Here is a 25,228-nt window from a genome sequence, read left to right as displayed (position 1 = left end):
GAAAGCAGTGCCATGCTATCACAATATCAACTCTATCCTGAGTTCATGTCTGTGAAACATCATAAGAGCCAGTTTGGTCTAGTGGTTAAGGCTCCAGGCTAGAAACCAGGAGGTTGTGAGTTCTAGTCACCCCCTTAGCCCCGAAAGCCAGATGGGTGGGTTTGGGCCCATCACTCTCACTAAATCCTATAGACCTCACAGGGTTGTTGTGGGAAAAATAGGAGGGGGAAGAAGTATTATATATGTTCACCACCTTGAATTCCTTATAAAGCAATAATGGTGGAATAAAAAATCTAATGCAATAAAAACAACACATGTACAAAAGGAGTATAAAAATTGATGCAATCTTGCTGTCATTTTCTACTCTTGACCCTTCCATCCTCCTTTCTCCCTTCCTTCCTCTTCTCCTTCTCCTTCCCCACTCCTTCCTTCCTCTTCTCCTTCTCCTTTTCCTTCTCCTTCTCCTTTTCCTTCTCCTTCCCCCTTCCTTGCTTCCTTCCTTCCTTCTCCTTGTCCTTTCCCCTTCCTTCCTTCCTTTCTCCTTCACTTTCTCCTTCTCTTCTCTTCTCCTCTCCTCTCCTTTCCTTGCCTCTCCTTTCCTTCCTTCCTTCCTTCCTTCCTTCCTTCCTTCCTTCCTTCCTCCTTCTCCAACTCTTCTCCTTTCCTCCCTCCTTCCTTTCTTTCTGTGGAGGCTCAAAACCTTCAGAATGACAGTCCCAACAATGCAATGGAAGTTCATCCCTTTTTACAAATATGTCATAACATATGTTAAAAAAAGGGTGGGGTCTTATTCACATGAATGCAGATGTTGTCCTGACTTTTTTAACTTTTTCCCTATGTATATCTCTGCATCCCTCTCTCCTTTCCTCCCTCTATCCCTCCATCCCTCCATCCACATACCTTTGCAAGATTAAATATATTAACATTAACAAATGGTATAGGCTAAATCTGGGGATTCTGCTCCTTCTGAGCATTTACATTCTAAAAAGACTGTAATTTAAAAAAAATGATGGGGAACTGGAATGCTACAAAGCAGCAACCATAAGCTATGCTCAGGAAACATATTGATTGGCTGTTTCAAGTCACCTCCTTTTCCAAAAAAAAGCCAAGATCATGCAGGGGGAAGAGAAAGCCTCGTCTCCTTCTAACCAGAGGTTCTTAAAAGCTTTTCAGGCAGCAAAACCTATTTTATGAAGGGGAAACAACATGCCCACAACTTTCGATCGAGAGTTTTTCTAAGGTCAGCGGACAAGTTCCACACCTAGGAAGACAACTTTGCATAACCCATTCAAGTCCAAAGAACTGCTGATTCAGTTCCACAGAGGAATTATTGAGTCTATCATCTGCACCTTTATAACTTCCTGGTTTGGTTCTGCAACCCAACAGGACAGACACAGACTCCAGAGGATAATTAGGACTGCAGAAAAAACAATTACTACCAATATTTATAGACCCTAATATCCCTGACATAAACTATTTCAACTCCTTCCCTCAAAATGACACTATAGAGCACTGCACACCAGAACAACTAGGCACAAGGGCAGTTTTTTCCTGAATGCCATCACTCTGCTAAACAAATAATTCCCTCAACACTGTCCAACTATTTACAAAGTCTGCATTACTATTATTCTTCTCATTACCTATCTCTTCCAACTTATAACTATAATCATGTTGCTTGTATCTTTACAATTTATATTGTTTTATTTGCTGCCTAGTATGATTTGATTGCTTATTAGTAACCCATGACTATCATAAGTGTTGTATCTTATGATTCTTGATTAATGTATTTTATTTTTTCTTTTATGTACACCGAGAGCTTATGCACCAAAGGCAAATTCCTTGCGTGTCCAATCATACTTGGCCAATCAAGAATTCTATCCTATTCTTATCACTCATGGTGGAATTGCGAAAAAGCCCAAACGTATTGGTTGAAAATTAGAAATTAGATAGAAGAGATGTGTAAAATTAAAATAGAATTTAGACCTGAAATCTTTTTACTGGGAATCAATGTGGGAGAATATAATAAAGATGTAACATATTTAATAGTCCATGTCACTACTGCTGCGAGGTTAACCTTTGCCCAAAGATGGAAAGGTAATGAAATGCCAGACGAGATGGAAATAATTAGGAAAATTTGGACGTGCGCTGAAATGGACAAAGTAACTCAAGAATTAAGAAAATAAGACTGAATCTGATTACTACAAAATCTGGGAGAACTTTTACCACTGGTTGAAAAAGAGAAGGGAATAAGTGTATTAAAGATGATTAAAGTTTATATACGTATGTATGTATGTATGTATGTATGTATGTATGTATGTATGTATGTATGTCATTCGGCTTTGTTCGGGTATTTTCCCACGTCATTGTAGTTGTGCTTTTAAAGTTGTAGCAACATTTCGGCAGAATCTCATCTGCCATCATCAGGCTTCTGTATTGTCTGACTCACATTATCAGGCTTCTAATTCGTCTGACTCACAGACGAACACTATACAGAAGCCTGATGATGGCAGATGAGATTCTGCCGAAACGTTGCTACAACTTTAAAAGCACAACTACAATGACGTGGGAAAATACCCGAACAAAGCCAAATGCCATACATGTTAAGTACCCACAAAAACTTAAGAAAAATACACACACACACACACACACACACACTTGTATTATTCGTTGTATGTGTTATTTGGTGATGTAAGACAAGCAGATGTGTCAGGATGTATGCACCACATTCGTTGTTTTTAAATGTTTTTCCTTTCGTTTCACTAATAAAATTTATAATTAAAAAAAAAGAATTCTATTCTATTCTATTCTAAAAAAGCCGTAGAAGACCCTGATAAAGAGGCAAGACTGTGCTGATACAAAATGGATGCCATTCAAATGTGTGGCTTTTTCCCCCTCTTTCCCTTAGTGACTCAGGGTACTGCTTTCCATGGGAGAAGACGCCCAGCGCAAGCCACAGTGATGTCACATCTGTTATCATGTCATGCTGGCAGGGGAATTCTGGGAGTTGAAGTCCAGACATCTTAAAGATGCCAAGATTGGGGGAAAAAAAACAGTTCTACATCCTTGCATGCATGGAAATGTTCCTCGTAAGGGATCTTATATTGCACCCTTCATGAATTCCCAAACAGACATTCCTTTCAACTTGTTTTTCAGACTGTAAAATGTGGGTAGCGGGGAGTCTTCAGAAGACCCACAGAGCACTTTTCTGCTGCCCTCGAGCATCTGCAAAGAGTGCAAGTGTTAAAATGAATATAGAATAATGCTGGAAGCGACCTTGGAGATCTTTTAGTCCAGGCCACATTCTGCTGCCTCCCGAGCTCAACCCCCACCCCCACCCCCCGTCCCCAAAAGTAATTTGAAAGCCAATTTCAAGCACTTTGGGAAGAAGAGCAGAAATCTCTTTCCTAGGGTGAGACGAAAAAATTGCAGTTAAATGTGAACTAAAATAAAATTTTTAAAAAGCTAAAAGGAACTACTGTCCATTCTTTCCACCTTCCAATGGCGCCATCTCGTGGGATAAACGTTGAGTGCCATTTTCATTTCAACTGCAGCCCTCTTTTTGAATATGGGGAATAAAAGTCATCACAGAGGTGGGAAATGATTCTGCCTAATTTCCTAACCAAAGTTCATAATGTCGATGGGAGATTACTCTGCATAATTTTCAGTTTAGTTGGCACCCACCATAGTCCTTTGCCCAGATCAGGGCACCCAATTGCATCCTTCCGATCATCCTAGCCCAAATGTAGCTTGTTTTTTATTTATTTGAACTTCAGGAAACATTTTTAAAAGTTAAGTTGCATAATGGGGAGAAAAACAATGCAAAAGGAGAGAGAAAGGTGCATGTGAGAGAGAGAGAGAGGAGAGAGAGTGAGAAAGGAGAGAGAATGGAATGGAATGGAATGGAATGGAATGGAATGGAATAGAATAGAATAGAATAGAATAGAATAGAATAGAAAAGAATAGAATAGAATAGAATAGAATTAACAGAATAGAATATGGGAATAGAATAGAATATACATATCTCATCACTGGAAGTTGGATAGTCCAGTCATGAGGTGACGAGAACACGAGTGACCACCTGAAGGACTTTCAGTTTGTTTAATTTTCATTTTCTAAGATTCTTGAATATCTACTTAATCTTCAGAGAGGAAACTCTTCCCTTGGATTTTTTTTTTTTAGTGGCCACGTTCTTAGCCTTCTTTAGAGAAGTAGGTGATTTTTCCCTGTCTCTGGCCAAATAGAAGAAATTCTCGGTTCTTTTTTTTCCCCTAATCAAACATTTTTCTTTTTTAGGTTATGAAATATTATTGTTGGAAGAAATCTCCATCTGGGTTCAATTCCAAGTGGGGAGAAAGACATTGGAAACATGGAGACTGTTTGGAAGGATGGTTTAATGGTGAAGCAGAACCACCAAGCACGCGTTATTCTGGGCAGCTGACCACATGGAGTGGAGAGAGAGCTATATTTATACCCTCTCTTGGGCCTTGCCCTAGAGCTTCCTGTTCCTGTGGCAAGGGAATGTATCCTATTGGTTGCCAGACTCCCAGGGGGCGGAGGTCTTAGCTAACTTCGTAGGCTGTCTATGTCCCAGACTTGATTGGATCTTGCTGGGTGACGCTATTGTGGTTGAATGGCTTTGCCCTGAAGGATAATCCCATCATCCTGGATCGGAAGTCTTTTGTCTTGTAGATAAACTGGCACCAAAATATCTGCTGGGAGCAGGGAGCTGGCATCTTTTGTTTCTGTTTCCTTTAATATTTTTATTTTCCTTTTAGGGGAAATATTCTGCCTTTAAAAAAATTCCTAGAATAGGTCATTCTTCTAGGAGAGGGATGGGTGCTAAATTTCTACATTACAAAATACAAAATACAAAAGTAAATAAAAGACCAGAGAAGGGGGAGGAAAAAGGGGAGAAAGAAGTGAGGAAGGGTAGGAAAAAGAAAAGAAAAGAAAAAGAAGCATTCTGTTGCAGTAGAATAGGGCATTAACAACAAACCGCGGCTTTTTTGTTTTTCCATAAGAATAAGAACAAGTCATTTCTATAAAGTCCTATCAATCTAATCTGCAAAACTCAAAACTCAAAATTACATTCTTTCCCACATCACGCACGAAATTTAGAAGCAGTTTCTATGTGGAAACAAAAGTACTTATATTATTTTCTTGAATCAAGGTAGTCAGTTTTGCCATTTCTGCCAACTCCATCAACTTCTGCAACCATGGTAGGTATCGAAATCTCTCAGTTCTTCTCTTCATAAATTTGGAGAGGAACTTCAAAAGACCAGTTGCGCCCGATTTTTATACAGCGTGCAAGTTAAATTGCTAGGGGAGAAAAGGTCAATGTATTTTGCATCTCAAGAAGTTGAAAGACATTCGGCAACCTCTTCACTGCTTTCCCCATCCACCTACAAAATTCAAATGATTTCCTTTTCCTCCAGACAAAAGTCAAAATGCTATTTGGTGTTTCCCTTAGCATCCACTACTCAAAATTTCTCTTCATTCGCCTCCCCTAAAGAAATATTAGATTAATAACGGGACTAACGGTCCATGAACCCTCCTTTTTCCACAATATATTCATGCATTTGTATCCTTGGATGAGGTTGAAAAAAATGTTGTTCCTGAAATGAGAATTCGGGTGTCATTTGTTTCATGATGCATAGATTTCTTTTCTTGGCTGTCCAGGGTATTCTTCTGTCCACGGGAGTCTTCTCCAACATCAAAGTTCAAAAGCATCAATCCTTTTTGTATCCTGATTCTTCAAAGTCCAAGGTTCACTTCCACAAATTGTCAAACATGATTTGCACCAGTGGTGGGATTCAAAAATTTTTTTTACTACTGGTTCTGTGAGCGTGGCTTGGTGGGTGTAATGTGGCTTGGTGGGCGTGGCAGGGGAAGAATCCTGCAAAATCCCCATTCCCTCCACACCCCATTAACCTGCTTTCCAGCTCCTTTCTCTTGTACAGGGCAACAAAAGAAGACCCAGCCAATCAGCTAAGACTCAGGAGGCAGAGAATAGATGGGGGCGGGGCCAGTCAGAGGTGGTATTTGCCGGTTCTCAAAACTACTCAAAATTTCTGCTACCGGTTCTCCAGAATTGGTCAGAACTGGCTGAATACCACCTCTGATTTGAACCATCCTGATATGATGTTCCATTATCAACATCTGGAAGTTACAAACTCCTGATTTCTCAGTTAAAATGGTAATGAGTGCACTCTTGGGACACCAGATTAGGAAGTGGTCATAATTAAAGGAAGACTCAACCTAGAGCTAAGGAGAAATTTCCTGACTGTTAGAACAATTAACCAGCGGAACAACTTGCCTCCAGAAGTTGTGAATGCTCCATCACTGGAAGTTTTTGAGAAGAGATTGGGCAACCATTTGTCTGAAATAGTGTAGGGTTTCTTGCCTAAGCGGGGGTTGGACTAGAAGACCTCCAAGTTCCCTTGCAACTCTGTTATTCTGTTTTCATAAGAAAATCTATCTTTGTGGTCACTAGAAGTTAAAAACAACTTAATATCATGTTTGACATAATCAAATCTAATCAAACTTCTGATTTCAATAAATAAGCAAATCATATTATAACCTGTGTTAATATTTCATTGAGACTGTATATAGAGCTTCATTTATTGTCCTCAACATTTGTACATGTGTATTTTGATTTTGTGCTACTTATACAGTACCTAGATAGGGAGGCTAACCCTCTCTGAGGAATGTAGCTCATTTAGACTTCTCAGCCAATGTTTTGAGAAGCGAATCGTGCCAAAATGAATTAGAATTAAAATCCTGACAGTTAAAACAATTAATCAGTAGAACAACTTTCCTCCAGACATTGTGGATGCTCCAACACTGGAAATTTTTAAGGACTGGACAACCATTTGTCTGAAATGATACAGGGTACCTATTTGACCAGAGGGTTGGACTAGAAGACCTCTAAGGTCCTTTCCAACTCTGTTATTCTGTTAGAATACATTTCATCGCAGAGGGATGTCTAAGAAGATCGACTAAGGGTTTTCATCAACAGCTGAATTTCACAACTAAAATCCAGTTATTGGTAACACAGCCTCTCCACTTATTTGTAATCTAACATCAAAGCATCAGGGGGCAGCATTGAAACAAGAATCAAACCAACTTTACTTGTGAGATCCAAGAGGATATGATTTTCATATGTATCCTTGATCACCTTTTATCTTGAAATCAGGGTGTGCAAAGATCTCAGAAGTACATTTTCGGTGCATGCTATCTCCAGTACCCACAATTATAATGCAATAGCTATATTGTGAACCTTATACAGAATTGTGAAAGCTTATTTTATGGAGATTCTCAGTCATCTAGGTCATGGCTGTCCCCAAAATGCTCTTTCTTTCTTTCTTTCTTTCTTTCTTTCCTTCCTTCCTTCCTTCCTTCTTTCTTTCTTTCTTTCTTTCTTTCTTTCTTTCTTTCTTTCTTTCTTTCTTTCTTTCTTTCTTTCTTTCTTTCTTCACTTTTAAATGCTTTATTGAAGTTTTTTTCATTTATACATAATACCAATACTTATTAAACAATGCCGTGACGTTATATATACATTTATGTATCCTATCTAAACTTACAATACACAATACTTTCATACCCTCGTATCTATTATATACATTATGTACATTTTCTATTCTTATATCTATTGTCAATCCAATTATGCCATGTTTCCCATATTGCATTGTATTCTGTCTGCTTTCCCTTTAAATTCCGTAGTTAATTTGTCCATTTCCACGCAGTCTAGAATTTTTTTGATTATTAATACTTCAGGTGGTGGGTAGTTTTTCTTCCTGTAGTGGGCATACATAGGAAATTCTTGCTGCTGTTAATACATGTAATATAAGATCTTTCTGTTATAGTTTTATAATTCCGGGACAAAGTCAATTTTATTTTTAGTTAACTCTTCTAACCACATTTGAATCACCTTCCAATATTTTTTCTTTTCGGGGCCTATCCACCAAGAATGAAAGAAGGTGCCTTATCATTGTCCACACTGCCAACAATTTGGTTTTAAATTTGGATAGATCTTAGCCAATCTTGAGGGTGCCATATGCCAACGATAGAACATTTTGTGTTGATTTTCCTTGTATGCTGTCGATTCTGTTATTTTATAATTCATATTCCAAATCTTTTCCCATTCTTCCAGATCAATAGTTTGTCCAATGTTCCTGCCCCATGCAATCGTTCTTCCTTTCACAATTTCTTCTACTCTTTCAAATTCCAATAAATGTTTATATATCTTTGATAATAATTTCTCATCTGGGCCAATCAAGATTCCAAAAATGCTTTTTCAAGAGGCAACTGGACTTTCTCGTTTTACTTTGAAGACTACTCATCCAAGAAGCTTCTTCAGCTCTGACTGGCTGGTGGGGAATGGGAGGATTTATACTCCTTGCAGATAGCTGGTTATTTGCATTCTTTTCATAAACACATGGCACAACATTGGAGAACAAAGCCACCAAACTAGATTCAGCAGTCCATCTGCATTTAAAAGACAAAGGCCACTCTTTTGAAAACAGCAAAGTCCACATTTTGGACAGAGAGGACTGCTGGTTTGAAGGAGGGGTCAAAGTGGCCATCGATATCAAAATTGAACCGCTCTCTCTCAACAGAGAGTGAGGGATATGACATCATCTATCTCCAGTCTGCAACACGCTCCTTTCAACAGTTCCAAGAAGGCTCCACACCCATTTGCACTACTTAGGTGACCCTGAGGACACAGATAAACCTCCAGGTGGCCTCAACAACTCTCTAAAAGAATGCAAATGACCAGCTCTCTGAAAGGAGTTCCTTCCATTCTCCATCACCCAGTCAGAGCTGAAGGAGCTTCTTGGATGAGAAGTGAAACGTCTTCAAAGAGAAACCAGAAAGTCCAGTTGCCTCTTGAAAAAGTACCTTTGGAATGTGGAAGCTTAGGGTGTTAGATGGCGGTGAACTTGTGATGACATATGTTGGGATACAAAATAAACACAGTCACGAGAAACAGGTGAAGCCCCTTTTATTCCTTCACTTTGCTTCCAAGCTCCAAATATCTTTGACTGAAGACAAAAAACTCCCACACAAGCCGTTACAAGTAGGAGGAAATGCCGTTTAAACTAAAAATACCTATAAACTATAGAGTATAAAACAACACAAACCAGGCAAGATAAGGGCTGGAAGACACCCACAGATATCAGAACACACACTGGGAAGGATGCCAAAATCAGAGAGGCATAATAGACTAGAGATATTTCCACGCTTTGTTTCCAGCACTCGCCTGTACGCATGTCCGTCCTCTTATTCAGTTGTCACAGCTGCAGCCCATGAAAAGGATCAAGGCCCTCTCCTCCCGAGTAGACCACGTCTCTCTCTTATCCTCTCCTCCCTGTGTGCCCTAAAATGGAGAGGGGATGGGCCTAGCTCTGACTGCTCAGCCAGCCTCTGCCCTTCCCCAGCCTCCTCCACAACCTCCAGAGCCACACTTCCACTTCCTGTCAGCTGTTCCTCCTTTCCCTCAGAGTCAGTCTCCACCAGGAGCATGACAGAACTGCTCCAGGGCAGTAACAGTGAAGTGGTCAGGATGTTCACTCTATCAAGCATTTTGGTTACAGCACAATTTCCATTAAGCAGAATGGTGTTCAGTGGTGATATGCTGACAGTTCGCATTGGTTCTAGCAATCCAGTAGCGCCAATCAGCTGGCCCCGCCCACCCAGCCCCTATCCTATATTTCTTTTATTTGTAGTTCAGCCGATAGGCATGGCGAGTGGATTGACGCGCCTCAGGTTTTTTACTCACCAGCTCTGATGGTAAGTTTTCATGCTTAAAATTGCCTGTTTTAGAGCACTCCGTGCATGCGCAAAGCACACACCCACAGAACCAATAGTAAACTAACTTTGAATTCCATCACTGATGGTGTTGCCAAATGGAAATGGTTACAGTTGGGGTTGGCTTGGGTTTTTGCTTTCTTTTGCAAGCTGGGGTATTAGTGATAGGTGAGAATGACCTTTGGAAATGGGAAAAATGCTCCCTAGGGAACTGTCAGCTCAGAGTAAGCATATTCCATGGCAGAACAAGAGGCTCGGAAGGGAAACTCCTGAACTTCTCAGGTTGTAAAAGAAACAGTGGGAGTTTTGTCCGATCAGACATGCAAAATTATTTTAGCACTGTTTACACTAAAGTAAAAGTGCTCTTGCGATGCTCCCCAGCAAACACTAGGCAACATAGTGACCAGCGGTCATCTTATACTCCTCGACTTACAACATTCTGTTTAGTGACGATCCCAGGTTACATTGGGCACTGGGAAAGGGATTTATGACCATTTTAGTAGTGCAAGCTACTCCTACTGCAATTTGGCAGTTCAAATCCCACCAGGCTCAAGGTTGACTCAGCCTTCCATCCTTCCGAGGTGGGTAAAATGAGGACCCAGATTGTTGGGGGACAATAGGCTTACTCTGTAAACCGCCTAGAGAGGGCTGTAAAGCAATGTGAAGCGGTATATAAGTCTAAATGCGATTGCTATTGCTATTTTTCATACTTACGACCGTTACAGCATCCCCATGGGATTCAGAATCAGAATTCAGAATTCAGACACTTGGCAAATTGACTCGTATTGATGACAGTTGTCCTGGAGTCACCTTTGGCCACCTCTGATCAGCAAAGTCAAAGGGGCAGCCGGATTCACATAACAACGGTGTTACTAACTTAACAACTGCAACGATTCATTTAACAACTGGGTCAAGCAAGGTCGTAAAATGGGGCACAGCTCACTCAATAAGCGTCTTGCTTAGCAGCAGAAATGTTGGGCTCAATTGCACGTCAAGGAGAAAGCAGAACTTTCTCTAATTAACAAATACAACATTGAATCGAATAAATGGCCTACACCAGTGGTGGCCAACCTTTTGGGTCTCGCGTGCCAGCATCCAGAAGGCAATGAGGCCCTCCCCCCTTGCCCCCTGCGCATGCCCACTGACGGTTATGCTGATTTAGATCTTGCGATTCTTCTCCTCCAAATGTTTCTGGGTTCCGAAAAATCCCTGAAGTCCACTTAGCCAGCCATGATGAGTATAAAAGACATAAATGGGTATCTTGCAGCAAATAGACATTCAGAGCCATGTGCTCTGTAGCTGGATATGATAGAGGTGACATGATAGCAGGGTTCCACTATCTCAGGGGTTGCCACAAAGAAGAGGGAGTCAAGCTATTCTCCAAAGCCCCTAAGAGCAGGATAAGAAGCAATGGGTGGAAACTATTATTGAGGAGAGAAGCAACTTAGAATTAAGGAGGAATTTCCTGACAGAACAATTAATCAATGGAATAACTTGCCTCCAGAAGTTGTGGATGCTCCAACACTTTAAACAGATTGGACGACCATTTGTCTGAAGTGGTGTTTGGTTTCCTGCCCAAGCAGGAGGTTAGACTAGAAGACCTCCAAGTGGAACAACTGTTGTTGTGGGTACTCCAACACTGGAGGTTTTAAAGAGATTAGACAACCATTTGTATAAAATGATATAGGATCTCTTGTTTTCGGCTGGGGGTTGGACTAGAAGACCACAAAGGTCCCTTCCAACTTTATTAATCTGATTTTTTGGGGGAGGGGGGAAGGATCTTTTTTAAAAAACAGTTTGGTATAGTAATTAAGGCATCCGGGTTAGAAACTGGCCTGAGGCATGAAATCCAGCTGGGTGGCTTTGGGTCAGTCACAAGGAGACTGTGAGTTTTCGTCTCTCCTTAGACATGAAAGATGGTTGGGTGACTTTGGGCCAATCACCAGGAGATGGTGAGTTCTAGTCCAGCCTTAGGGGTGAAAACCAGCTGGGTGGCTTTGGGTCAATCACAAGGAGACTGTGAGTTTTCGTCTCTCCTTAGACATGAAAGATGGCTGGGTGACTTTGGGCCAATCACCAGGAGATGGTGAGTTCTAGTCCAGCCTTAGGGGTGAAAGCCAGCTGGGTGACTTTGGGACAATCACTAGGCAATAATGAGTTCCAGGCCTGTTTTAGTTACTGTTGTAGTTGAGCAATGAGAGGCTAGACCAGGGCTTGGGTGCAACAAGACTTTATTGGAACAATAAAGGACTGAACGTGTTAGCCCTGCCTGGAGCAGGCTTCCAGCGATCAGCGGCTGGCCGGACCCTGCAGCTGGCTTTTATAGCCGGCTGTCGAGGGAGGCCAGCCAATGAGGGGCAGCAAACGCCCCCGCAGCATGAACGGACCTGGGTGGGGACTTTGGCAAGTTCCAGGGACATAACAGTTACTCTCTTCCAGCCATAAGAAGCAGGCAAGGACAAACCACTTCTGAAAAACCTGGTCAGGGAACTTGTCCAGAGAGTCTTGGAATTGGCCATGATTGTGATCTCATGCTCCCAAGAAATGGCACAAAAGGGAACCTCAGGCGATGACTGTGGTCTGGTTCCCTGCATCATTGGTATGGCGAGGTTCAAACATCTCCTCATAATCTGTCCCTACAGAGACATGCATTTGATCACAATGTCTTCATTCGCATTGTTCTCATTCCATGATTACTCATCCCACCACAGTCTGGGTCTTAAGATCTGAGGTTTTTCCTTTGAAGTCTCTGTGTGGTGAAGGTCACTGCTTGAAGTCCTGTCAGGGTGGAGGATGCGAAACTAGACTTTGGTTTAAGGCCTTTGTTTGCCCTCACCATATTTGAGCATTTGGCTGCCCGCAAGGTGCTTTTTCAAAAGACAACTGGTTTTTCCTCAGAGATGTTTCACTTCTCTTGAGAAGTTTCCTCAGTTCTGATAGAACGGTGGAGGATCGTGGAAGGACTCCTCAGGGTCACATTGAGAACAATTGACCAGTGGAACAGCTTCCCTTCAGAAGTTGTGGGTGCTTCATCACTTGAGTTTTTTTTTAGAAGAGACTAGACAGCCGCTTGTTTGAAATAATATACCAAGGGCCTTCAAACTTGGCAAGTTTAAGGCTTGTGGACTTCAACTCCCAGAATTCCTGAGTTAACATGACTGGAGGAGGAATTCTGGGAGTGGAAGTCCACAAGCCTTAAAGCTGTCAAGTTTGAAGGCCCCTGTAATATAGGGTCTCCTGCCTGAGCAGACCTCTAAGGTCCCTTTCCAGTTCTACTCTGACTGATTGCATTCTGTTCTATTCTGATTATTAGTGTTTATTATTATAAAATAAATTGTTTATTGTTATTATTCTGATAGTAACAGAAATACGTGAACTTTTATTTTTGTAAACGAAAACTAAAAAGAAGATGATTCCTGGATTCCATATAGACAAAAGCTAGGTTTGTATCTTTACAAGAGAGCAAGAATGTTATATATTAGCTCATGCTTGCAGTGATGAAAGACAGAAACCCTTTCTTCACTATGGCCTTGTTGCCTTTTTCTTTTCCTTTCTACTTTTCTCTTTTTATTCCCTGAACTTTCTCCACTTTTCTTTTTCTAGTTTGTATGTACTATTATCAGGTTTATTAAGAACTTTAATAAAAATAATAATTTTTTTTTTAAAAAAAGATGGAAATCTTCTCAATTCTGGCACAAGCAATAGTTGCAGCTTAAAAACAGAGTAAGAGTTTACATTTACAAGCGCACACGTTCAGGTTCCACCCAAGTTTTGCCACTAATTTGCCAATTTGCCAATTGTGGGAGAAAAAAAAAAGTCTGAATGTTTAACCGAATAACAAAGTAACAGAATAACAGAGTTGGATGGGACCTTGGAGGTCTTCTAGTCCAACCCCCTGCTTAAGCAGGAAACCCTATACCTTTTCAGACAAATGCTTATCTAATCTCTTCTTAAAAACATCCAGTGTTGGAGCATTTGCAACTTCTGGAGGCAAGTTATTCCACTGATTAATTGTTCTAGCCGGCAGGAAATTTCTCCTTAGTTTTAAGTTGGATCTCTTCTTGATTAGTTTCCATCCATTGCTTCTTGTCCTGCCCTCAGGTGCTTTGGAGAACAGACTCCCTCTTCTTTGTGGCAGCCCCTGAGATATTGGAACACTATCATGTCTCTCTTAGTCCTTCTTTTCATTAGACTAGACATACCCAGTTCCTACAACTGTTCTTCATATGTTTTAGCCTCCAGTCCCCTAATCATCTTTATTGCTCTTCTCTACATCTTTTCTAGAGTCTCAACATTTTTTTTTTTTTAACATTAAAGAGGGGGACTTTTTGTTGCAACTTTTTGTTTTGACTCATCCAAGCCATTTCCTCCTTCCTCTTTGCCAACTCCATCATCAACAATAAAACAATTACGCATACCAGCAATCCTCATCTTACGTATCACAATTGGGACCGGAATTTCCATTACAAATTGTTGCCATCATAAGTGGAATCATCCTGCGCTCAGACCTAATTTTACAACCATCTTTACAATGGTCATTAAGTCATCGCAGTCATTAAGCAAATCACACAGTTATTAAATGAATCCAGCTTCCCCTGTGGTCACTTTTGGCCACCTCTGCACCCCCAATAACCATGGTTAGAACTCAGTATTGCAGGCTGACTCTGCCCATAGCCAGCAGTTCAATCCTGACCGGCTCAAGGTTGACTCAGCCTCCCATCCTTCCAAGGTCAGTAAAATGAGAACCCAGATTATTAGAGGGGCAATAGGCTGACTCTGTAAACTACTTAGAGAGGGCTATAAAGCACTATGAAGCAGTATGTAAGTCTAAGTACTATTACTATTGCTATTGTTTTTGCTGGAAAATAGCAAAAAAAACACCTCACAAATCACAATTGTGTGATTGCAGGATGACCACTGCAACTGGTCATAAATATGAGTTGGTGTTCTGACCAAGGCTTCCTGAGACCGTAATTAAGCACACCTTAGTCCAAACAACTCTCTTTTTATTTCAACGGCTGGGAATTATGTTCCTTCCCAACCCCTAATGAGTCCCAAACAGTCTCTTGAGATAAGCACCCACCTTTATCTCCTTTGAATTGCTGCCAACAACTAAAGTGCTAAATTAACTGTAAAAAGCCAAAGAGAGTACAAAGTCCACACAGAGCTTCAAGGTTTAATCCGAACAGAGTGAACAAAGTTGCTTCCTGCAAAGGCTCCTGTCCCTTTGCTCCTCCTTTATACCTTATGGGAGGGCCAATCACCTCCAAGCCTTACTCCTGAGTCACCCCTTTTGTCTTAACTGTTCTTGCCTTCTGGCAGCTCTGTGCACACACCCACTGGGAACAGGCTCCTCTTATTCCTCTGCCTCGCTGTTGTCAGATTCTGGAGGCTCCAGAGTTGGTACACAACTCCCAGATGGTCCTGGCCCTATCTCTGTGTCAGACACAGGACCCACGTTGAAGTCCTCCCCAGACTCCCGGACTGGCCCATGTTCCTCCCCACTGTCCAATTCTGCTGCTGTCTCCACAGGCTGCTGGCGGACCACAACAGTTGGTTTCAAAGGACCTGAATTGCGACCTTGTAACCAGGAGGTTGATGTAACAGTCTGTGACAGTTATAGGTGCAAATACAGGTTGCAAGTGACCTTTTCTGAGGCTTTCATAACTTAGAATTGTCCTTAAGAGCCCTGGTGGCGCAGTGGTTAAAATGCAGTAGTGCAGGCTGACTCTGCTCACTGCCAGGAGTTTGATCCTGGCCGGCTTAAGGTTGACTCAAACTTCCATCCTTCGAAAGTCTGTAAAATGAGGACCCAGTTTGTTGGAGGCAAGTTGCTGACTCTGTAAACTGCTTAGAGGGGGCTGTAAAACACGGTAAAGCGGTATATCGGTCTAAGTGTTATTGCTATTGCTATTAAATGAACGGTTGTGAGTCCATTCAGGCTGTTTAGGCTTGTGCACAATTGGGTGTGGGTGCTCAAGATTGCACTTAGCCCTTAAAATCTTTAGGTGAAAGATTTGGGGCCTTGGTTAATTTATGTTTCAGCTGGGTTTTACAGAGTTCCCACCCTTTGCATATTTTTGGATGGAACTGTTTAGTTTGCTAAATCGCTGGGGTCCTGCAGGCCGGGAGCAACTTCATGTGGGAATTTTGTTTTTATTTTTGCAAGAATCAGCCTGCTCGCTCGGTTGACTAAACCGTAAATTGTGACAAATCATAAATCTCAAGTATGAAATCACGTTCCATATTTTAGCCTGGCTGGAATTCAGAATTCGTTTCTCATCGCAGCTTCTTAGAATATATTGCTTTTAATGCAAAGGAAAAAAAAAATTCCGAAATGTTTAGCTTCAAATGCCAGTTCATATTGCTGAATAGTGTTGAGTCAGTCTGAATCATCGATTTGATCTGGAAATGGACATTCAACAATTTGAATCACGTTGAGGGTTGAGTGAATGAATCAATGGAATCTAGAGATTCGATCTATAACTCCTAAACTGAATTTTTTTTTTACAACCACAGCAGATATAAAAAGAACAGAGCAGACATGAAGGTTTTGGGAAGGGGTTATTTATTTGTTTTTCCAGATAGGGGCTTCTTCTAATATTTTGAGGGTGGGGTTGATTACTGCAAAGTAGACAGGGCAACGTTACATATACGAAGAAGTATGACTGCATTTGAGGGGGAAAAAAATTGCCTAAGCTCTCATGCCTAAGGCGGGACTAGAAGTCAGCATCTTCTGGTGATTGGTCCAAAGTCAACCAGCCAGGTTGCATGTTTAAGGGGGTACTAGAACTCATAATATCCTAATGATTGGCCCAAAGTCATACAACCAGCTTGTATGCTTAAAATGGGACTAGAACTCACCATCTCCTAGTTTTCTGCCTGGTGCCTTAACCCCTAGGATGAACTGGCTCAAAAGATCTTCCAGGTAGTCATTGGAGACATTAAGCTATTTTAGAAATGTTGCTCGATGCCCTTGGTCGGCACAACCAGACCAACCAGAAAACCAGACTGCACATCTGTCTGGAATTCACACTACATATCGGAGCATTCATACAATCAAGAGAGTCCAGAAATATTTCACAAGAAGAGTCCTCTACTCACAGCAGAATACTCTATGCCTCCAGACGTGAAATTTTAGGCTTAGATAACTTAGAGCTAGTGAGTAACTTGCAGGGTACTTTGAACCATCATTAATCAAATGGACCAGATTTGTACCAGAGACTAAAGCAGGTGCACCATGAAGACAACCAAACCGAAATGACCAGGAGAATCACAGGGTCACATACATTTGCCCAACAAGAGCACAATTGTGCATTTCTCCAGAAAAAAAAAATGATGCTCTTGATCATGGAAGATCCACCTTCGTCCTTGAGTGGAAAAAAAAACTGACTTTCCTAACAGGAGGTGCTGGTCGACTGTGCCTCTTTTCTAGAAGTGCTTTGCAGAAGTCCGAAGTGATCATAAAAATCACAGACCAAGTTATAATCAGAGAGTGTAAACATAGAGCGAGAAAGCCCTGTGTGAGCCCGTTTTAAACACACAAATCATTGCCTTGCTAAGGAATTCGAAGCTAAACAATTATAGCCGTGCAGACAAGAGGCAAAAATAATTCAGGCATTTTATCTCTCTAATATATGTTTTTCTTTATACCATCAATGCAAGGATGAGGAGAGCAGGCCAATGGTTAAGGCTATGAGCCAGAAAAACAGATCCCAGCCTTGCAGAACCATAGAAGCAGGCTGGATAACTTTGAGCACCTCTGTCTCTCTCTCTCTCTCTCTCTCTCTCTCTCTCTCAAAACATGGAAAAGCATCAATATACCAAACGGCACTGGGCCACCATGATTGTAATAATATGTGGAAATAACCTTGGGAGACAGGAGGAACAGCTGCAGAATAGACAACCTTCAGAGAAAAGGTATCTCAGCCCTCAGAAAAGGGAAGTGGGAAGCACCTCAGTATTGACCTTCCCTAATTTTATGGAAGGAGTGCAACGACTCAGCAGTTAAAGACAAGGAACTTATCAGCTGGAAAGCTAACAGCCTGGGTTCGAAACCCGAGTGTCGCGCAATAGAGTGAACTCCCGTTACTTGGCCCACCTCCTGCCGACCTAGCAGTTAGAAAACATGCAAATGAGAGTAGGTGAATAGGTACCATTTTGGTGGGAAGGTAACAAGATTCCATGCACCTTTGGCATATAGCCATGATGGCCACATGACCACAGAAAGAGTCTTCAGACAATGCTAGTTCCCTTGGCCAAGAAATGGAGATGAGCATCGTCAGTAGAGTTGGACACAACTGCACACAGGGAAACCATCATCTTTAATTTTCTGGAAAGTGAAGGTGAGGATGGGGAGAAATGCTTTCAGACTTGCAAGATGCTGTTACTGTCATTTTATAATGGTTGGTACATCTTGTCTGGTCTGACAAGGCTGGTCAGAACTTTGAATTAATCCTGCAGTGAATTGATTCAGATTGATTCTATCTTCCTTCCTTCCTTCATTTATTCTTCCTTCTTTCCTCTTTCTCTCCCTCCTCCCACCTATCTTCCTTCCTTCCTTTCTTCCTTCCTTCCTTCCCTACTCACTTACTCACTTATTTACTGATTTTATAATTTATAAACCTTGGAGTACTCATCTCTAATGTTCTAAGTGCCAGAGCCCACTGTAACAACATTGCCAAAAAGGCATTAACCTAATCTTGCATAGCTTCTTCTCTGGTAATATCGTACTGCTAACTAGAGCATACAAAACATTTGCTAGACCAATTTTTGAATACAGCTCATCTGTCTGGAACCTGCACTGCATGTCCGACATTAATACAATCAAGGGTTCTAGGGATATTTCGCGAGAAGAGTCCTCCACTCCTCTACTCGCAACAGAATACCTTATACCACCAGACTTGAAATGTTGGGCTTAGACAACTTAGAACTACACCACCTTCAGTCCGACCTAAGCGTAGAACATAAAATTATCTGCTAAAATGTCCTACCTGTCAATGACCACTTCAGCTTCAACCACAACAATACACAAGCACAAAATAGATATAAACTCAAGGTAAACCACTCCAAACTCGATTGCAAAAAATACGACTTCAGCAACAGAGTTGTCAATACCTGGAACTCACTTCCTGATTCTGTGGTTTCTTCCCCAAACCCCCAAAACCTTAACCTTAGACTGCCTGCTGTTGACCTCACCCCATTCCTAAGAGGTCTGTAAGGGGCGCGCATAAGTGCACCACTGTGCCTACCATCCCTGTCCTAATGTCCCCTTTTATTTGTACCCATTTCATGTAATCATAATCATGTTCTAATTATATCTGTTATCTAATACATGCTTGACAAATAAATAAAATAAAGTAAATAATTTGAACCATCCATGGAGGCTGATCTGTAGTTCCCGCGAATGGCTGATAGCCACCTAGAAGTCATCGGCCCCCTGTCTTCCTGCCAATGATATCCAAAGGATATCAGGATACTGCAGTTACTTAAATCTCTTCTACTTTACCTACTCAGCTTCTGAACAAGGCAATCCCCTGATTTTAAAGCCTCCGCTTAAAAACCTCTGCTTAATTTTTCTTAACGTTTGTTTCCTTCGTGCAAGCTTTTCAACCAGCCTCTTTCAATGGGTCATTTTCTGGGTTGAGTTTTGGAACTTTGCTGGGATTAGCCTACAGGAAATCAGAGAGTCCATGCATCTTATGGCCCACATGGTTTTGCTACATGGGGAAAGCAGTCCTCCTTTTGGGCACTGGCTAGCAAATCCTTTGACTCAGTCCTCTAAGCTTTGCAGCAATCTCATTCTCCCAAGCTTGCCTTTTCCAGGGCGCGTCATCCTGAGAGTTACTACAGCATTTGACATCTTTGAATGTCATCTTTGACTGATTCATCCCTCAGCAGTCATAGAATATCATTACTCCCCTCTTCTTTGAGTGGCTGATCTCTCTCTCTGTAAATATCTCCTCTTGCCCTTCTCTTCCTTAGTCCCCCACCCAAGCAGTCCTACATTTATTTTCCAGACCTGAAGCTCTACCATCACAAAGTGGTTCCTTGTGTTTAGCCTCATTCTATTTTCCAGGCTCTTCCCCGCAAACCATCCAGCCCATTACTGAAGTCTACAGTTGTCCCACTGGGTCAAAAAGTTGCATAACTTCCAGATGGACACTGTACTTCAAGATCACCCTCATTTCTCCAGCCCTCACCTTGTTAGAAGTCATAAACCTTTGCTAGACCAATACTTGAATACAGCTCTGCTGTCTGGAATCCACACTGTATATCAGACATAAATACAATTGAGCAAGTCCAGAAGTATTTTACCAGAAGAGTACTACATTCCTCTGTTCGCAACAGAATACCCTACACCACTAGACTTGAAATTCTAGGCTTAGACAGCCTTGAACTATGCCGGCTAAGACTGGACTTAAGCATAGTAGATAAAATCATATGTTACAACCTCTTACCAGTTAAGGAATATTTCAACTTTTTTAACTACAACAACACAAGAGCACAGAACAGATATAAACTTATGTAAACCACTCCAAACTTGATTGCAGGAAGTAGGACTTCAGCAACAGAGTGGTCCATGTCTGGAACTCACTACCCGATTCTGTTGTCACCTGCTCAAACCCCCACTCCCTTACCCTCAAACTAACCTCTATTGACCTCACCCCATTCCTAAGAGGTCTGTAAGGGGTGTGCATAAGTGCACAATCGTGTCTACCATGCCTGTCCTATTGTCCCCAATTATTAGTTCCTATTTCTTATATTTAAATTTATGTTTATTCTTATTTCTATTATATTGCAAGCATTTGACAAAATAAATAAATACAATAAAATAAATAAATAAGCTGGAAGGGACCTTGGAGGTCTTCTAGTCCAACCCCCTGCTCAAGCAGGAGACCCTGTAAAATCCTCTTTAAAATCCTCCAAGTTTGAGCACCCACAACTTCTGAAGGCAAGTCATTCCACATTCCACGTTGTTATTTGTTCTCATGGTCAGAAAATTTCTCCTTAGTTCTAGATCCGTTCTCTTCCATCCCTTGCTACTTGTCCTGCCTTCAGGTGCTCTGGAGAAAAGGCTGACCTCCCCTCTTCTTGGTGGCAGCCCCTCAAATATTGGAACACGGCTCTTATCTCCTCCTAGTCTTCCTTTTCACTAGACAAGACGTACCCAATTCCTGCAACTGTTCTTCATCCATTTTAGCCGCCAGCCCTGTAATCAATCATCTTTGTCACTCTTCTCTGCACTTTTTTTTTAAACACTGTGGTGTTAAAACTGGATGCAATATTCCACTCTGTGTCTTACCAAGGCATGATAAAGTGGTAATGTCTTTTCCTTCTTTGTAACTTTCCTGAGCCTTGCCTTTAGTTAAATGCGTGGAAAGAGTTTCTCTCTCTCTCTCTCTCTCTCTCTCTCTCTCTCTCTCTCTTTTAACCCTCCCTCCTTCAACCTTCCTTTTTTATAATAAATTTTATTAAGTTTCCAAATTGTAAAAACATAAAACAAAACTTTATACGCTGTTATCGACGTCAAGACATCTTTTGCATCTCCTCGCATTTTTCAGTATATGTATTTACTTATTCCTTTACCATTACATCTTACTTTTACCACAAATCAATATCTTTTTATCCTTACATCTCAATCTTCTTCTCTCCATGGGATATTAACATATTTACACATTCCCTCATTCTTTTCCTAATGGCCATTTTATTTTCTTTTTATTTCTAAACCTTTCATTACGAGCTTTCTTCTCTCGCTTTCTCCCGAGTTGCCAAACCAAAGCAGACTGGAGTGCTTACCTGCAAAACGCTGCTGGTTACTAAAAGCCAGGGCAGAAGCCACCTCATCACTGGAAGCCAGGGTGAAAGACATGGATTGAACCCAGCTCTCGGGTGAAGACAACATCCAACTCCCTTTGCGGAGTCTGCTTCCAGCAGCTGTGTTGGTGGGGAGATGGGAGCCGATTCTCCTTTACTCTTGGGAAGCTTTATTAAAGACAGATCTGACGTCAGGTTGGACGGCTGCATATTTTCTTCGGGAATAACTTTTCCTGCCTCCTTTTTTTTCCCCTCCCTCTCTCTCTCTCTCTCTCTCCCTTTCATTTGGGTGAGTCATCCCCACCTCCAGTTCTCTCGCTGTATTGCCTTGTGCCAGGAATTTCTTAAAGGAAAATTCACCCTGTATCATCAGCACAAGACACTGTAATTTTAACACCCCGCTCCTGTGCTCAGGGTTCACCTATAATTATATTTATTTATGACTTTGCCCCTGAAAACTAGGTGGGCTGGATGGGAGGGAAATGAAAGAATTTTCTCAGGAAAGGGTGAGTACAAAACTAAAGGGCTCATCTTTTCCAAGGTAGGCCTCCAGAGGAACAGATTTCTGTCCTTTTTTCACCTTAATGTCTAAACTGCTGACTTAAAATTGGTTTAAAGGCAAATCCAGCCTCCCCTTGTCTTCAAACAATGTTCTTGGCAGGTTACATAAGTGATTTTCCACTGCCTTTTTCTGCAGTGTTTCTTTTCAAAGACTTCCAATAAAACTTGCATGTACGCATCAACGTATATTTTTTTAAAAAAACCAGAGTTTTGATTGCATCATCAACCTTCAATCTTGAAATGTTTGATATCCTATGGATATCCTTCACTTAGAACATAGAATCATAGAGCTGGAATGGACCTCAGAGATCTTCTAGTCCAACCCCCTTCTCGTGGCAGGGGACCTTATACCATCCAGGTCAAATGGTGGTCCCGTCTATTTTTGAAAACTTCCAATGATGGAGCATTCACAACTCCAGGAGGCAAGCCAGGGGTGGGATTCAAACTTTTTAACAACCGGTTCTGTGGGCGTGGCTTAGTTGGTGAGCGTGGCTTGGTGGTCATGTGACTGGGTGGACATGGCTTGGTGGTCATGTTATTGGCTGGGTGTGGCCAACTCAATATCACTCACATCGAGGCACGCATCTCCTCGCCTGGCGTCTCATGACTCTGGGAATGCTGCAACAGTCGTAAGCGTGAAAAATGGTCATAAGTCACTTTTTTCAGTGCCATTGTAACTTTGAATGGTCACTCCTTACAAACAAAGTACTAGCAAAGGAGGGGAAAAAAACTCCAGAGAAGTTCCTGAGACAGGAAGTCTAGTCCTGCCAAGAATGTAATAAGGGTTAACAGAGAGGCAGTTTCTGTAAGCAACACCAGAATGTTTCCTTCCTGACTTCCTTACAGGATTAGGCCAGTCATTTCTTCTAACAACCGGTTCTCCGAACTGCTTAGAATGTTAACAACCAGTTCTATCGAATAGGTGCAAACTTTAGAATCCCACCCCTGAGGCAAGCTATTCCATTGATTAATTGTTAATCAATACCAATCGGAGAAGATAATAGGAAAGATGAGAAAGATGAGAAGGATAATATTAATACAGTCCTACTACATGATTAGATATCCTTAGGTGTAAGACAGTGCTGTGGGAATTAGGTGTTCATCAGAGTGATCGCACGGGGGAAAGTTTTTGGGTCTAGTTGTTTTGGCATGAAATGCCCTATAATAGCATCTTGAGGGAAGAAGTTGAAATAGTTTGTGTCCAGAATGTGAGGGGTCCGTAGCTATTTTCTCATCCCTCTTTCTGGTTCGTGCAGTGTACAAGTCCTCAATGGAAGGCAGGCTGGTTGCAATTATATTTTCTGTGGTCTTAACTATCTGTTGAAATCTATATCAGTCCTGTTTGGTTGTTGTATCAAGCCACATAGATATAAAGGTACAAATGACAGATTCAGTAATTCCTCCGTAGAACTGTATCAGCCTTGGGAAATCTAAGTTCCCCGAAGTAGTCATTTTGTGATTGTACCTCAGTGGGGTTACTATTACATTACATTGTGTTGCTTTCTGTTCTTGGCTGCTTTTTCTTTTGAATTATAAGTTTGGCTTCTGTGTGGAAAGTTTTGTCCTGTGGTTTCCATTTGGACCCTGTTCAGAGTTGCTGGGATGGCCATATAAATTTAAATAAATAAATGTGTCCAAGCAAATTATGATGTTTAGTTGTGTTCTCCTTATAAGGGGGACTAATTCTTCCTCGTTATGTTCAGCCTATCCAATCCTGAAGCCTATCCAAGGAGAGACAGATTTCAAAGACAATGGTGGAGGTGATCAACATTTTTCATGTCTCACCTTTCAGATTCAGATACTGGCTGAGCATGATGGAAGTGGCAATCTAGCATATGTGGTCAACAGGAGGTTGAGGAATAATAGACTAACAGAGTTGGAAGGGACCTTGGAGGTCTTCTAGTCCAACCCCCTGCTTAAGCAGGAGGCCCTATATACCCGTAATGGCAAACCTATGGCATGCGTGCTACAAGTGGCACGTAGAGCCATTTGTGCCAGCACATGTGCCGCAGACAAACTTACCTCACTGCAGATGTGCATGCTTCCCAGCTGATTTCTGGAAATACAGGACGTGATGAAACGGGCCTATTTTTCGGCCTGCAAACGCTGCAGAAGCTTTCCTCAAGCTTCTGGGAGGCCGAAAAAGGCCTCAAACAGGCCAAAAATCATCTGGGAAGTGCAGTGCAGGTAAGGGGGCAGTGGGGGGGATTACACACACATGCGCAGAGGGCATTGGGGGCATGTGCACATTGCCTTCTGGGTGCTGGCATGCAAGTGCGCAAGCGCAAACACACACAAAATTTTTGGCACAGGAACCCAAAAAGGTTAGCCCCCACTGACCTATACCATTACAAATAGGTGGCTGTCCAGTCATTTCTTAAAAACCTACAGTGATGAAGCACCTACAACTTCTGAAGGCAAGCTATTCCACTGGTTAATTGTTTTCATCGTTAAGAAAATTCTCATTAGTTCTAGGTTGCTTCTCTCTTTGATTAGATTCTTCCCATTGTCCATTGCTAGGTAGCATCAATGCTAGAAAGGAGTGGGTTTACTCTCCATTTATATTCAAGTATATAAACTCCTTTCAACACTGACAAGGCAAGCCACTTGTATATAAATAAGGAGCAATGCCCACTCCCTTCTAGCACTGATGATGTTACCTACCATGTTTCTCCAACAATACGGCGCCCACCAATAGGAAGGCCCAGCATGATTTCTAGGCACGAGGTGAAATTAAGCCCCTCCCCCAAAATTTGGCCTATTTAAATCAAGTGTTTCCCCCACCATTTCTCACTAAAATCTTATGGTATCTCTGGACACCTGCGTAACTGGATAGAAGCATTCCTGTCAAACAGACAGCAAATGGTCAAAATTGGGAGCATCCTATCAAATCCTGTACCTGTCAACAGTGGTGTCCCCCAGGGCAGTGTTCTAGGACCAACTCTCTTCATACTCTACATAAATGACCTCTGTGATCATATTAAGAGCAACTGCGTTCTCTTCACTGATGATGTAAAGCTATTCAACACCACAGACAATA

At 41.7% G+C, this 25,228-nt stretch overlaps 1 protein-coding gene across 1 annotated transcript in view; it reads right to left on the bottom strand.

Annotated features, from left to right (window-relative positions):
- The window catches only part of CCN4 (cellular communication network factor 4), a 34,025-nt gene extending 12,133 nt beyond the window's left edge, over window positions 1–21,892 (bottom strand). The window contains exon 1 of the mRNA XM_026703679.2: window positions 21,610–21,892. Coding sequence (XP_026559464.2) covers window positions 21,610–21,837 — 228 coding nt within the window. The 5' untranslated portion in view covers window positions 21,838–21,892. The remainder of the gene's footprint in view (window positions 1–21,609) is intronic.
- Between the last annotated feature and the right edge of the window lie 3,336 nt (window positions 21,893–25,228).

This window comes from Pseudonaja textilis, chromosome 3, assembly GCF_049901715.1.
Source record: "Pseudonaja textilis isolate UNSWEBS1 chromosome 3, rPseTex1.2, whole genome shotgun sequence".
Taxonomy (NCBI): domain Eukaryota; kingdom Metazoa; phylum Chordata; class Lepidosauria; order Squamata; family Elapidae; genus Pseudonaja; species Pseudonaja textilis.
This window is presented reverse-complemented; position numbering and strand designations above follow the sequence as displayed.